This window comes from Corvus brachyrhynchos, unplaced genomic scaffold, assembly GCF_000691975.1.
Source record: "Corvus brachyrhynchos isolate BGI_N302 unplaced genomic scaffold, ASM69197v1 scaffold14, whole genome shotgun sequence".
Classification (NCBI taxonomy): domain Eukaryota; kingdom Metazoa; phylum Chordata; class Aves; order Passeriformes; family Corvidae; genus Corvus; species Corvus brachyrhynchos.
In genome coordinates this window covers 10,592,263-10,607,523 of record NW_008239110.1, presented here as the reverse complement: position 1 = coordinate 10,607,523, position 15,261 = coordinate 10,592,263, and the positions used below count along the sequence as shown (strand labels likewise).

Sequence of the window (15,261 nt, the reverse complement as noted above, 5' to 3'; positions counted from 1 at the left end):
AACTCCAGACACTTGAGTCTGATTGTCTACTCCCACTTTTCTAGCTTAATGTTTTAGGATAAATATTAATTACAGATCTTTGAAGAATAATCTCCTTTTTGCACTAAAACTGTTTGCCCGTGCAGTCACTCACATTAATTCAACAGCACTTCCCAGTATTCAAACATGTGCTGCTGCCCATCCACTCAACCAGCCTGGAACTTTTGTTCCAGAAACAAATAGAGGGACTGGATATGGGAGCTGGAAAATACGACTTGGTAGTTGTGAGACTCTGGTCTCAACATCTGGTCTCTTTCACAACATGAAATGTATACCAAAGCACATGCTTGAAATTGTTGTAGATGCTTGGTGCTCAGCAGTATACTACTGCCCTGTGATTCCAATGAAGTCAGAAGAAACTGGGCCCAGACAGCATTGTTAAAAGCATAGTGCACTAACCCTTATCATCCATCCATCCATCCATCCATCCATCCATCCATCCATCCATCCATCCATCCATCCCTCCATCCATCCACTTTAAATCAGGTTTTGTCCTTCATGTCTTTATTCCTCGAACATGTGGGGCTTCAAATAAGTCTACAGCTTGGTACCTCATGCCCGGTTTTTTTAAGTCACTAAGTTTTTCATAATTGCTCAGATATTAAGTCACCGAGAAAGCACCTCTTAAAACTGAAAAGCTAGAGATGATACAGCAAATTGTGGCAAAAGCACAACTTATACTTTGATTTTAGCTTTGGATTTTCAGTTTAGAGGGGACCTTGAGATGGTCTGTAGCATTCTAAAGCTTGTGTTTTAATATTTCCTCCACATGAATATGAGCAATCTATCTAAAGATAAAGCCCTTCCAAAAACCCTATTTCTTCTGGATCTTGGATATCAGAGGAAAGAAAATCCAACATGAGATTCAAAGGAAAACTTAAAGCTTTAAAACTTAAAAAATAGTACAAAATCACTTCCAAAGAAGTACTGAAATTTCTGAAGCCTTACGTGATAAAAAACATGAAGCACCCAAAAAATCCCTTCTGTATTTAGCTGGAAAGCACAGCAAAGAAATGTAACAAATTTACTTTTTACTTGCTTCTTTGTTGCAGTTTTCACAATTAAAACAAATAAAGATATCTCATCACTGCTACATCAGCATTAGGAGCTACTAATATTTTGCACAACTTTTGGAAGATTGGTTTTTTTGGCCAGAAAAGCATCTTTGCTTTTTGTTTCTTATATTTGAAGTTGCATATAAAAGATAAAACACACATATCACAGACATCTAGATTCATTATCTTTTGCCAAGACCATAAACTTGTGATCAAAAACATGTGTATCAATCCTTGCTATGGGCAATTTATGAAGTCTGCTGACATATCAGCCATGATTTTTTTACTTCTGAAATGAAATATAATCTTATAAACTGGCTGAAAATATTGCAGATATATAACTTTAACTATATAGCCACAGATGCTACAGTTTTCAGAAGTCTCAGGAAAATTACAGGGGAAGACAAGTCTTCAGAACAGAGGAAGTAGCCTTTAAGATAAGGAATTTTACAAAATTCTGCTTTAAGAAGTTGTATTTGGCAATATTTCCCTCAAAAAGCTATTGAATTTTCTGTCAAGAAAAATCATCAAATCTGAAATTTTTCACAAGGAAATAATTATACAATACTTCAAGCTCTTATTAGTCCTCTGAAGAGCACACGTTGTTTCCACAATATGCCGACAGTTTAATAGTGTAAAATACATTGCCCCATGATGTTTTCTTTAAAATTGCTCTTTAGTAATATCTATAAAACATCCACTAAATCCAACACAGTCAAAGTAATGTTAATCACCTCACAGTTGCAAAATATTCCAGTAATAAAAATAAAATATTGAGAATAAAATGGATTCTCAAGTAATGTAATTCTCAGCTTGGATATCAATTGCAGAGAGCACCCTTGCAGGTGTTACTCTGTAAGCAATGACCACATAGCAAATATCTGTGCTCATTACTATCTGACACCACGCTTTTCTGACAGTATTTTTTCATAGATTTTCTTTTTCTTTCTTTTTTTTTTTTTTTTTTTTAGTTATTTTTCACTATGGAATGTCTAAAATAACACAGGGCTATTTGGGAACCCCCTTAATTTCCTTTTGCAAGCCTCAATTCTTCACTTCTTTACAAGTAGAAGAGTGGGTTAATACCCTTCATCAAGCTGAGTCAGGACAATTAGGCCTATCTGAAAGAGCCATCCAAAAAAAATAACATAAGGCAATTATCTAAGGCAATTACCATAGCTAAGACAATGAAAAGCAAAATCCGTCAGACACCTGATTATGATCAAAAAAATTATGTGAAAAAGAGAAGGGACAAAGAGACACAAGGGCACACTGACAACAAATCAAAGTGAACTGCAAACACTCAGTGGATTTCAAAACATAAAGCGGTCAGTCGTTCTGCTCCGCCACTGACAATGGCACCGCTAAGACGGCGTTTCGAGTTGGGAACTTTGCGTCCCCTCAACTGACCACTTAATAAGTTTGCTTTTGGAACTTTACCTTGACTAACTGTTAATGAGCACTGCTTTTCTCTGAGGGGTTAAACCCTCTACAAGACATGGAGTTAAGTCAAAAGCCTGTGGTTTTCTGGCCAGACTCTGGGCTATGAAAGACACTGGGGCTTCCTGGTATGTAGATGTTGGGAGCCAGGTTTAGGAGTTTCCTCAGGAAGTTACGTTAGATGTGAAACTGAGAAAAATAAAATCTCTTTGTCAGCAGTCATAGAAGATTAGTACCATTATTCTTATATCACAGAGGGGCCTGAAGCAAAAAGAGATGCTCCATGGGAATATCACTGGTAAGTGATACAGGAAGAAATTATCTCTGGTTCTTCTGACTCATGTTCAGTGCTTTAGCTACTGGACCATGTTATTAAATGGAAAATAAAAACACTGTGAAGCCTTTTAAAGTGATTAATGACAGAGTATATCACTTTCTTATATTACAATATTTAAGTGCATATAATTTGTATTGTTTCACTTCTAATATTACAGAGCTTTATCCAATAAAACTCGTGCCTCAGTTACTATACTTTTCTGTATTTTTAACGCTCTTATGCATGTGCACTTTGACAGAAGCTAGAAAGGATTAAGTCATATCACAGATTTTATTTGCAGATTCCAGATTTACATATAGAAATAAGTACCTGATAGGTATAAGTGTCCAAATGTACACACAAGCAGACACTTACATATAAACAAAACTGAGTAATTATTTGTATGACTTCAAAGTTCAGACTACCTTTTTCCTGGATCTCATTAATTTCCAAAGAACACTTGTAAAAATTTTTTTTTTTGCTTCATGATCCACACCTTTTTGAAAAAAGAGTTGTCATGGTTTGAAGAAAAGAATTAACAAAAATTCTAAAAATATAGTTACAGTTGATTAGGGTTGATTTCATATCAGCAGAAAAGAAAGGATATATTTATTTTGTGTACGAATGAGTTCCTAGGGAAACTCATATCTACCAATCACACTCTAAGCTCCAACAGAAACTCAGCAACAACAAACAAAGCACTTTGGGAATATCTTGCTGGTTTTTACCATTTGCATCCTGGTATCAACTTCCATTTTTGTTTGGAATCTCTGAAACAATTTTGTCAACTACATTTGAAAGAAATACAGCAAGTAGGACAACTCAGGTGAACAAAAAGTAGGCTTTAAGAAGGCCCAAACTAGACAGGTGTCTAGTGACTGTTGCATCAACCAAGGTAATTCTAATAGTAGTTCAGAATTCAGAACTGAGCTGCATATAAATGTTTTACAAGAAATAAGGTTAAAAATAATTTCAATTAACTGTGTGCACCCACAATGGTTAGCCTTTATTATCAACTTATTATTTTATATTATATTTAGTAGTAACTCTGAAGTTATGTCCGTGAAGAAAGGAAAATAATTTCTTGGTGAAGGGTATCCAAGATGTTTTCCAATTCTAATTTATATTACAGTATTATAAGGTTGGTTTTGGTAGGAGAAACACTATTATTTAAAAAATGGTCCCTTGCAATTGTTAGGAAGTTCAAAATTGCCTCTGTATTGTGTCAATACCACATGAGGAATTCTAATCAAAACTAGAGCACTAAAGAAATTCATCAAATATTAGTTAGTACTTGAATTTCCTTCCCCAATGTATTTCTGATTTTATATATCATTACAAGATCATAAGGAATAGATTCAAAACACAGTTCAAGGATGTCCACTTTACCATACCAATCATGGTAAGAAACCATTTTTCTTCTAAAATGAGTGAAATAGCACATCACAATTGTTATTAAAGACATCAAAACAGTGAAACGAATCAGAAATAGTAATGATAAAGATGTTTTATTACAGGAAAAACATGTGTTTACTATACAACTATTTATGAACGTGAAAAGTAAAAGCTGTGTTGAGTAGCCTACAGCGTACTTGCAAACATCTTTGCTCTTGCAAGCCCATGTAATACTTTCAGCTGTTATAGTGATTCTTCAGTGAACCCACTTACCTTTAAAAGCTGATATTTTATAATTATGTTGGATAGCAGCCACCATGTCCTTCCAGAAGTCATACTTTTTCTGACCATCACGCTGTAAATGTCAAAAGGAACCTAGTCATTATATCAAGTATCAGCTATTACAAGCTTTCATAGTGAAACAGTGACAGAAATGCCATGAATAAAGAAAATTATATGGATTAAGACAATAGTAAGACAGCAGGATTCAGGACATCAAGGCTCAGTAGTACCCAGCTTAACTTTGGGTAACTGCAGACAAGTTATGTCCCTCTTAGAGGATTATGATGGGAGGAGGAAGGGAAAAGGAGAAATGATTAATATTTGAGAGGAACTCCAAAACATTAAAGCAAAGAGGGGCATCAGAACAGCAACTTACAGAATGAGCATCCCACTGACATTTGGGAAAAAGAAGCGCCTAGGGCTGCAGATACTGAACTTAACAAGCATGCTGACATTATCCACAGCCTGGCATTGATACCACCTTCCACCTTAAGGACTGGCAAATCCCTTTGCTATAATTTAGAGGTAATGCCCTTCTGCCAAGAACCCTACCCCAAACATGGTATAAAATACTCATCCAGAAGCCTGGCTGAGCAGCACTTGATTGCATTGTGCTCTGAAGACTGCCAAACCCCAGCTCTGGCAGAAGAACAGGGGAAGGCAGTCCATGATTATGAACAGTCTCTGGCTATTCCCAGAAAGCTTCCCCAGCATAGCAGAGCTCCAGTTGACCTCAGCTGCCCCTTCAGAATCTCACATGGGAGAGGAAAACCTTCTCAACCAGCTGAGCCCCACAGCACTCTCAAACTCCACAAATTTTAGTAGTGATGAATGAAACAGATGCAATTACACAGCCAGCCAGTATTAGAGAGCAGAGGATTAGCTACAGAGCCTGTAGCTCTATAACTTACACAGTAACCTGGCAGCAGTAAAGCAGGTGGTATAGTCTTTATGTGTCATGGAAAGTATTTCTGTAATGCTGTTACAGGCCTTCCACATCTGCTTTAGGATACATTTTAAGTCAACTGTTAGCAGGTTTCAGGGCACTGCTGCCCTCTGTGTATTGATATCTGCACCGATACCCAAATAATGACCCATTTTATAAGCATAAAGCTTTTTGTAGAGAGGGAAACATTCAGAAACTGAAAAAAACCCAAACTCAAACCCTTATCACTGCCAAACCAAAACCATGTATTTTATATATACTGAAGCAAACTGCTATTTCAGGCCAAATCTGCCATGGAGGCTTCCAGAGAACAGTCTGCTTTTACTTTCACAATCAGCAAGTCACACAAACAAGGTCTTTTGTGCATAACTGACAAGCACTATGGCAGTTTGCTTATAGTCCATCAGCTCTACAGTTTAAGGGCAGGAAAGATATGGTGCTGTGTGTCTTTCAGAGGTTTTTTTTTAATCCATTCCTATAGTAAACTGCCACAGAAACACATAAAAGAGCTAATAAAGAGAAAAGGTTTCATATGTCAGCTTCAGCTAGCCAAGGATGCTAACCAAGGGTGATTATTCAAAGCCATGCACAGGAAATACTGGGGACCATCTGTCTAGCAGCAATGTAAGCAGCCTAAGCTAGCACTCTTCTCAAGACAGACTCAACTGTCTGCTCCCCTCATACTCCATGTGGCTGGCTTAGTCCTTAGTTTGGAGTTTTGGATTTTTTTGCTTGTTTCTCCCACAAAAACCCCCAAAAACCAGTGCACTGAACAGAAAGTTCCTCAGAGTGCTGTTTTGAGGACAGATGGATACTAGTTTAAAACCGGGTACACTTCCTTCAAAACATTTGAGCTCGGGGGACACTAAAATAACTTAAACAAATTTCTTGCAAATCTTCAGGCATTGCACACGATGTAAAGGAAAACTGACTGATTCCCGAAAAGCAGAGAGAAAACTGTATGCATGGCCATGCAGTCCACCATGATTTTGGTATGATTACAAAATGTGATTTTATTAGCTGAACCATCAAAACAAAGCAATGTGTTGTTTAGCTCATCAGTGTGAAGATCAAAACCACTAACCAGCTCCCATGCTTTGTCTGAAAACACATTAAGAGTTCTGGCTCTGGACACAGCAAAAACAGACACATTTTTAACAGTGCAGGGTAGTCCAGCATCCAGCTCATGTGTAAACCTATGTTGAACCCAAACTTAGCAATTCTCACATCTGCTTCCAGTAGAAAGCTTTCTTGAACCTAGGATGGTGTCTGAAAACGGTAAGAAAACAGCACTTACTAAGCAGGCTCACAAAACAGGACACAGAAGGCTCTACTTTATTTTAGAAACGTGAAAGAAGAAAATGTAATGGTTTCTAACCCTTAGGATGCAGCATTTTGCAGGCATGAGTTCTGGGCTGGAGAGGCTGACCACCTCCTGCCTTGCATCTTTCTCAAGTGGCTGATGCTAACCTTCCAGGGAATTGCTGTAGCCCTCCGGTTGAAATGGGGCCGACATGCAGAAAAATACTCTAGAACTGCTAGGAGATGAAGAGGGTGCATGACCCACTTCTTGTAGCTCTCCGGAGAAACGCCACAGCTTTAATTCCCTTTGGCTGAAGATGGCACTGACCCAGGACCAGTGCTCCAGCCTGCAAACTAGTAATAGGATGTGAAAGCTTATTACACACATTCTATGATGTGCTTTCTCTCTTAATAAGTAGGTGATTTGTGCTGAGTCTAAATTAAATATAAAGTAAATACAATACAGGTGTCACAACTGCAACAGGTTTCTAAGCTGTGAACAGCTTAGAGGAAGGAGATTAATCAGGCAGAAAGTTAAGAGTCTTACTGAGCACCTGTCCTCCATGCTTCCCTGATAAGCTAGTTTTAGCTAACTTCATGCAGCACTTGGACTTAGGCAGCAATCTACTCAGCATGCTATTTTGGAGTGAAGGCTAAAGCAGCAAGTCACCTAATATCCAAAGAGACCCCAGATACTCATCTCACAGCTCTGACTTTCACTCTGCAGACAAGGTTAAGTAATTTTCAGGCCTGCAGCGCTTTGGTACCTCTGGCCAGAAGACTGCCTCGGTACTCTTTTGACACCAATATAGTTACTCTGTGAGAAGAACTCTCTCCTATCTCCAGCTGCACACAAATTAAACATTCAAACCTACTTTTATACAACAAAACCATTATCATCAAACTTCAGAGGTAGAATTTAGGAGATTCTATCTATTTAAAAAGCACTGAAAAAGGTTCAAGTATTTTCCACCTTAAGAATTTGACCTATTGTTTATCAGAGGAAAAAAATTTAAAAGATACTATGCCAGAGGTGTATTTATATCTGTGTACACAGATCAACATATTTAGGACAAAAACAAGCTTAAAAAATGATGAAACGAAGCTTTCAAATCATTAACGACTTCCAAATTAGCAAATCGAGTCATTCAGAAAACTTACACTCTATTTATTTCAAGTACCATCAAGCATAATTGAAGATAATTGAGATTTTAAGAACTGCATTCTGCATATCACAGGGTAAACTTGAGGAAACAGCACATTTCTATTAGTATCCTAGTTATTTGTGCCCTCTGGTGGAAGCACTTTTATTTTGAACATGCCATGTAGCTCATAATTATCTTCAGAGACAACTTTAATACAGTAAGTCCAACATGGAACAGTCCAAATAAGAAAAAGACCTTGATGCTGTTCAATACCCAAATCATATGCATTTAATAATGCATCCAAGAGATGTGGTGGTGAAAGAAAAAGACAATGCAATACATAATTTTCAAACAATCCAGTTCTTACCTGATCTAAGCTGTCCACAACCCTTGCACACAAGAGAGCTCCTGGCAGGTCAAAATAATTATCATACAAATAGTATTTAGCTGGAAAAAATAATTTGAAAAATATACTTTAAACACCCCTGTATTGTATGCTTTATTCACAAACAAAAATTACTTTTGAATAATAATATAAGCTCCTATTTGGATTTTACTGGTAATAAGCATTATCTGTTTCCCAACCTTTGTTAGCCTTTTTTTCCACTTCTGATTCTCACAACTGGCATCTAAAAGTTGTTTATCTATATGAAGACAGTGAGGTTTTAATAAGACATTTTAAGATTCTAAAATCCCAGGTGTAAGAAAAGGGGGAGAAACCATGAGTTTTAAGTCAGGATGGTATCTTTCAACTCTTCCAAAATACCTTTTTCCCTAGCAGCGAAAACACAAGAGAAGTGTTTGAGAAGTTCAGAGACATTTGGACAGGTCTGACACAATCATGTCCCTTGCACCCACACGCTGCGGACAGTGCCTTGGACCAAGGGGAAGTGTGCTCACATTACTACACGAGTCCGCAAAACAGAATTGTATCAGGAGGGTGCCAGTGTCCCCCCAGACTAAGGTCATGCTCAACAACTCTCTCCAAGGAGTGAAATGACTTAACCAGTGATTAATTTTTTTTTCATGATCTTGTGTGTCCTGTCTCTTAGGTATATTCAAGAACAAGTCAGCAAAATGGGGATTAACATCCACAACAGAGACCAAGTGCATGTTTAAGCAAAAAAGAAAAGCACATATCCTATATGACCAAAGGAAACCTCTCTCTTCCTGCCTTTTGCAAAAGATTACCTACAGTTTAGAATAAGCCTTACATTTGCAGTCAGAAAAATCTCAAGGAAAGTATCTCCATTACATAAAAAAAATGCACCTTAAGTGAGCACTTCCTGTGTGTTATTTGCAACTGCCAAGATCAAAGTAAAGCAGAGAGGAAACACAGAGCAAGAACACAAACCTAGCCACAGCTCCTTCAAAGTGACTCCTCTCTTAAACACAAGGAACTTCAACTGCAAGGAACTTCAAAGTTTTGTTTCCAGACCCACATTGTTCTTTGCACCTGCACTGAGACCTCCAGTAACAGCACTGATGGCAACAAGTCAACAATTAAGAAAAATTTAAGATTTATCCTGAATGAGATAGGAGATCAGTCAGCAGGTATTCAGTAATTTACTGTGCATCAGCTGTTCCTCTTGGGTTCTGAGGCTCTGTCTCCTTATCAATACAATAATTATTAGTAGTATTATTAGTATATTTATTATAATATCATTTTGTTTCAATTATAAGTTGTTCTCAACATGAGATTTACCATTCTTTCTGATTCTCCTGCCCACTGGGCCTGGGCAGAGCGGGAGGGAATGAGCAGCTGTATGCTCCTCAGCTGCTGGCTTGGGTTAAATCATGATACTGGCAGTATCAGTCTATTTCATCAAGGGACAGTGTGCCCACCACTATAACCAAAACATGCCTATAATGTCAGCTCATTTGTCTTATCATGAAATAAATACCATGAAAAAGATTTAAGGTGAAGTCTAGTACTAGAAGTTAAAAATACATAAAAATCAAGTTTCCCCCAATACATTTACCTATTCTGGCAATTTCCAGTTCAAGCATTTTTACAAATCAGTGTTAAGAACTAACAGTATGAGGCACTGAAGGGACCAGAGCAATTTCAAAGAAGAGGACATGCTAAAGCATAGCTACCTGTGCGTGAAACCATTCCACTGACTGTATTAAAATGCTTCCACTCCCTCCTTCCATAGTTCTCCAGGATCTCTTCGAATGTCATGCTCTTTGTACCATGGCTTGCCCTATTCGATGCATTAAGTTGTTTATAAAAAAACAAAACAAAACAGAAAAGGGTTGAAAACATCCAAACATTACTACTTGTGCAAAGTAACACACTGCAACTGGATATTGCAGGGGATGCAAGCTGATCAAAACTGACTCTCTTTACAGCTTAGAAGTTTCCCAGGACCTACTAAGCTTTTATCATATACATTCCAGTTCTTGATAAAAGCCTTACTACACAAAGGTTTGGTTGGCTGGGGCACAGCTACCGTGCCTCACCTGCTAACACAATCACTCTGTGTTGCTCGAATGTTTTCAATTGTGTGAGGACACTCACTATACTTGAGCTATCAGTATACACTGCACAATAAAGCACAGTGCAGAAAGCCTATACATCATTCTGAAGCCTGGTAACACTCACAGAATGCAGGGCAGGACTATGGAAAAGTGCTAGTTTGAGCCCTGCAAGCAGCTCTTTAATACATAAGTACACACAAGCCTTTTTAGGCATTAAAAATCAAATAGTTGGGACCATCAAATTGGGTCCCATTTTGAAGCAAACACAGGCAACACCAGAAGAAGTAACCCTGTACCACTCTTCCCTTTAATGAGGTATATATATCCCTTAATCTTGAATTCTGCATTTAGTACTCCAAAATTCATGCTATTTAATGAATTTTGGGATACACAGCGATGACTCAAAAGTATTTCTTTCTTCTTTTAATGAGATCTGATTTTCCTTAGCATCTTCAGGCTCCTTCTCCCACATGCTATCAGAAAAAAAAAAAAAAGTAGAGTCTGTCTTGCATACTGAATTACACAGATTTTCATTCTGGAACAAAATTAGGCAGAAATGGGACTAAGATTAATATACTTTAGATATATTTGCTTTTCAGTTTTTGATTCAAAACAGCAGTCTTCTATATTAAAAAAAAAAAAAAAGGAGGGAAAGAAGAACTAAGGATGTACTGAAACGAGGACTGAAAGCAAAACAGCTTTTAAGAGGAAACCCCCTACAATTCTGAAAGTGAATGTATCAGTTTCTGTGTTTATCTCAGGCAATTTAAATTATATATTGTAAACTTGCAGAATTTTGAATATCTATGGCACAAAATAATAGTCATTCCAGTCATTAGTATTAGTCATTAGCACTGCCTCCCAAGCCAGGTTACTCTCAATCCAAAGAAATACTTTACTCTGGATTTTAGCAGAACTGGACAAAGAGTACATTGGTAGCCACCAAAGAAAATGAATTCACTTTCAAGATCAACATGTCCTCAGAGTCTCAGATTTTATTAAAAATGAGATATTATTTACTACCAGCTAACACCAAAACATCCCCAAAAGATTCCATACGTAACATTAACAAAAACTGAGCACCGCATTACCAAAGAGTATTTAAACTTTTACATCTAATAAATTAATGCATGCTTAAATTAATATTTTAAATATTTATAAAATTGAGAGATGGCATTTAGAAAGGGGATAAAATGTTAATGTATTTAACAATATAACTTATATTTAACAATATAGATTTATTGTCAATATTACCTTAAAACTGTTCCATCTTCTGCAAGTTTCAGGAAGTTTCCTTCTTCAATGTCCAACACCAAGCCTTTGCAACTAAGAATAAATTAATTTTACAGAAGAAACAAAAAATTAATGCTTTCAGAGGACTGTCTTCATATCTATCAGTGATACGCAGTTACAGAAGCTATGGTGCTTGTAGCTACGATGCTAGAGAAAACCAAACAAGTCACAACCCTTCAAATACTTCCATGTTTGAACAATGCTCTCTATAAGAAAGTACACATTATTGCAATGAGGACTGGATTTTCCTTACATAGCAAAATCCTACTAAATAAACCCAGTTCCATGTCCAGTAAATTCAGTGATTGCTCATATAGATTGATTGGAGGTTTAAGGCCCAAATAGTTAAAACTAAGAAATGTGATATTTAAGTCACTTCTATTAAAGAATTCTTTTTTTTTTGGTGGCAACTCCTCTAGCTATTACTAGACTGATAACACCAGTTACTACAGAAAAGAAGGGTAGAACGTCACTCTAAATGAGGCAACTGAACAAGCAAAGAACACATGAAGCAGAAACATTTCCATGTTAGTCATCACTAACAAGGGAAGAGTTGACAGCATTGGAGACACTTGGCAAGAGTTTCTAATTCTCCCTAATAAATCTTTATCTTTTGGACAATTGAATCTAAATTTGCTTAGGTTTTTTGAAAAATTAATTCAGAATTCAGTGGTTAGAATACAAATGAATAAATGTGACTGAGGAAGTAAAGGCACCTTCATCCTCTATGAGGCACCCAAAGGAAAGAAGGTATGCCATGAAGGCAGCAAGCAGATCCCAACCTTTCATGAATGACTCCTGGGCAAGTAGCAATGACACACTGTTACCAGCACTGTAGGCATGCAGGTCCACAATAATGAACCTCCTGCTTCAATAGGAGACCAAACCCAAGATCTCTAGAGCTGAACAAAGGATTTCTTGCACCATAGGCCTCAAAATATAATAAATAGATACAGTGCTCATCTCACAGAAGTTGAAATCAATCTCACTGGAAACTGTCCAGTCAAATATTGAATTGTAAAAATGATTACACAAGAATGCACATATTATTTCAAAAAAAATCCATGTGTTTTCCCCTAAAAATATCTAGTGATTATCTGGCCTTCAAATCTCCACCCCCACGGCCTAGATAATAACCTACTGAAGTTAAAAGATAAAGGTTCAAGTTCCTGCTCAAAGACCACTGAGTTCAGAGCAGGAACTTGTGTTTCAGTCTTTTTTATCACAGCTTTGCGCCTAATGTGCCACCCAAAGGTTACCTCCCGGCATTTAACCTTCTTGTGGTTTCTCAGAAGGCTGTTGGGATTATTCTACCTTACACAAACACAACAACATCTGTTGAGAGAAAAATGACTAAAATCTGATGGTTACTGTTGAATAGAATGTAGAAGACAAAGAAGATATATAAAATAAGAGAGTGAGACTAAAAGGCTCCTGTCCAGACAGCTGGAAGCACAGACAAAGCAAGCTTGGATGCTCAGTTCTCTCTTCGAAATACCACGTTAGAAGTATCTCATAACAAATACTTCTTAGAACAAGTATTTAAAACTGTAATTTTTGATTTGTCCTTTGGACTTGACAATCATGACACCAACTGCCTAATAAACGAAGCTATTTTCCGGGCTTTGTAAAAGTTACAGCTTAAAGGAATGATGTTATTTTCAATGTACTCACCAGAAGTCTAAGCTGTCTGGTGCTAGAATCAGCAAGTCTTCGTCATAGCCCTTCTCCGTTACCAGATACTGGGCAAAGCTATCATATATTAGCTACAAATGAAAAAAACATATGCATTCATTATATCGATTAAGTGAGATCAAAGACACTGCTTCCTTGGGAAGTGGCAAGATGCGAGTGTTAGCGCCTCCTAAGTGAAATCACACCAGCCCCCCCTGTCCCACTGCCTCCACTGGGAAGTAGTGCCTGAAGTTATTTCTATCACAGCTGGAAAACACACAAGAGTTCTGCTGCAATGGGTCCAGCACAGCCCAGATTACAACATTTTACTTTACAGTCCCTGTGCTTCAAGACTGTTGGGAAATCAAGATAGCAAGTAGTTAAAGACTAGTCACTACTTGCCCCTCCCCAATCCTTTTTGTTTTGTTCATTCTTTTAAATTTTAAATGTCATGGTTACTGAGATTCAACAAGCAGCTTCCAAACCAATAAATATTTATCTTTAGGGGGCATTTTAAAAGTATTTGACAGAATTTATTTTGAAGAAAATCAGCAACTACTGAATAAATGGTTATTATTTCTAAGTTCAGAAGACTTAGCATGACACTCAACAATTTATTAATGTACTGTGCTGGTAAAGTTTTACAAGCAGATCTACGGAGATGCTGCCATGTCCTTAAAGACCATCCAAAAATACTAATTGCTCCCTTTTTCTCAAGGTTCTTTTATTGAAGTTGTTCCCTGCCCTTTTTTCTTTAATTGCAACATATGGTCTTGGAATTAATATGATTGATATCTGAGAAAGACAAATATGAAGGCCAACGCTGAAACAGTAAGAACTAACTACATCTTCAGCTGGGCCTGTCAGCCTTTTAAAGTACTTTTTATTTCCAATAGGTAAGGAGGCATGCAATGGGCATGTGTCAGTCTGCCTCTGTCTTCTGTGAGAAGATGAAGAGCGAACCAAGTTTAGTAAAAGGTTTTGGGATTTTTTCTCCATTTTGTTCATTGGTTGGTTAGCGTTTTTTAAAAACTCTTATAGTTATCAATTGTCTAATGTTTGCCATCATCGGACAAAATTTTTATCAGCAAGAACGTGCTTGTGTAAGATGTGATGTGTGTGGCACAACAGAAAGAACATGGAAGGTAAACCTACTGTTACACAGTTTCCACCTAGAAATTTAAGAGCTCACGCATTTTATTGCTACTGTTGAACCCTCTTTTGTAAGGAAGATGCTTCTCCACGCAAGTTCACACATAGCTAAGGGAAGCAATGCACTTTTTCAACACTAGATGCACTGCACCATGCCTATTAATAAATGGGACAGCTCATAAACATTTGTTCCTATACCAAATTCTGAAATATCTTGCAATTAGCGTGGGAGTCCTGTGCAGTGCAAAATGTACTGTAGGTGACTGTAGGCAAAGAATAGGGGAGAGTGAGACACCAGGAGCATCCACGACACAAGATAGCTCCTGGACAGAGTCCTGACATCAACAGAGAAGGACAAGTCAGTGTAAGATTACCAGGGGGTTTAAAAAAGAAAGTGCCAAGGGCGGGAGCGCACAGCACAGGACAGCACTTCCTCTCCGAAAGAGACCACAGGGCCAAATCAGAGGTGCCGCGTGCCTCTAAACTCGGCGTTTTACTGTAAGCACCAGAAAGTTCGCAAAGGTCTCCTGTCCAAAGTGCTGCGGACTCCTCACTCTGCAGCATCTCTGGATTTGGCGGGGAGGCTCTACCTTTTCCTCAGCGCCGCTACGGCCAGGAAAGAAGCACCATTTTCAAGGAAGGAGACATGGCTGTCCCCTTCGCTCGAGCAGAGGCCTGCTGAGGAAGCGCCCAGCGAGAGATGCATTTGCGTTTCTCTTTTCTTCCGTGGATGTCTGA

At 37.8% G+C, this 15,261-nt stretch overlaps 1 protein-coding gene across 1 annotated transcript in view; it reads right to left on the bottom strand.

Annotated features, from left to right (window-relative positions):
* The window catches only part of NT5DC1 (5'-nucleotidase domain containing 1), a 131,706-nt gene that overhangs the window by 115,952 nt on the left and 493 nt on the right, over nucleotides 1–15,261 (bottom strand). Inside the window, exons 2-6 of the mRNA XM_008637938.2 lie at nucleotides 13,372–13,463; nucleotides 11,659–11,730; nucleotides 10,021–10,127; nucleotides 8,288–8,367; nucleotides 4,519–4,600 (exon numbers count right to left, since the gene is read on the bottom strand). Coding sequence (XP_008636160.1) covers nucleotides 4,519–4,600; nucleotides 8,288–8,367; nucleotides 10,021–10,127; nucleotides 11,659–11,730; nucleotides 13,372–13,463 — 433 coding nt within the window. The remainder of the gene's footprint in view (nucleotides 1–4,518; nucleotides 4,601–8,287; nucleotides 8,368–10,020; nucleotides 10,128–11,658; nucleotides 11,731–13,371; nucleotides 13,464–15,261) is intronic.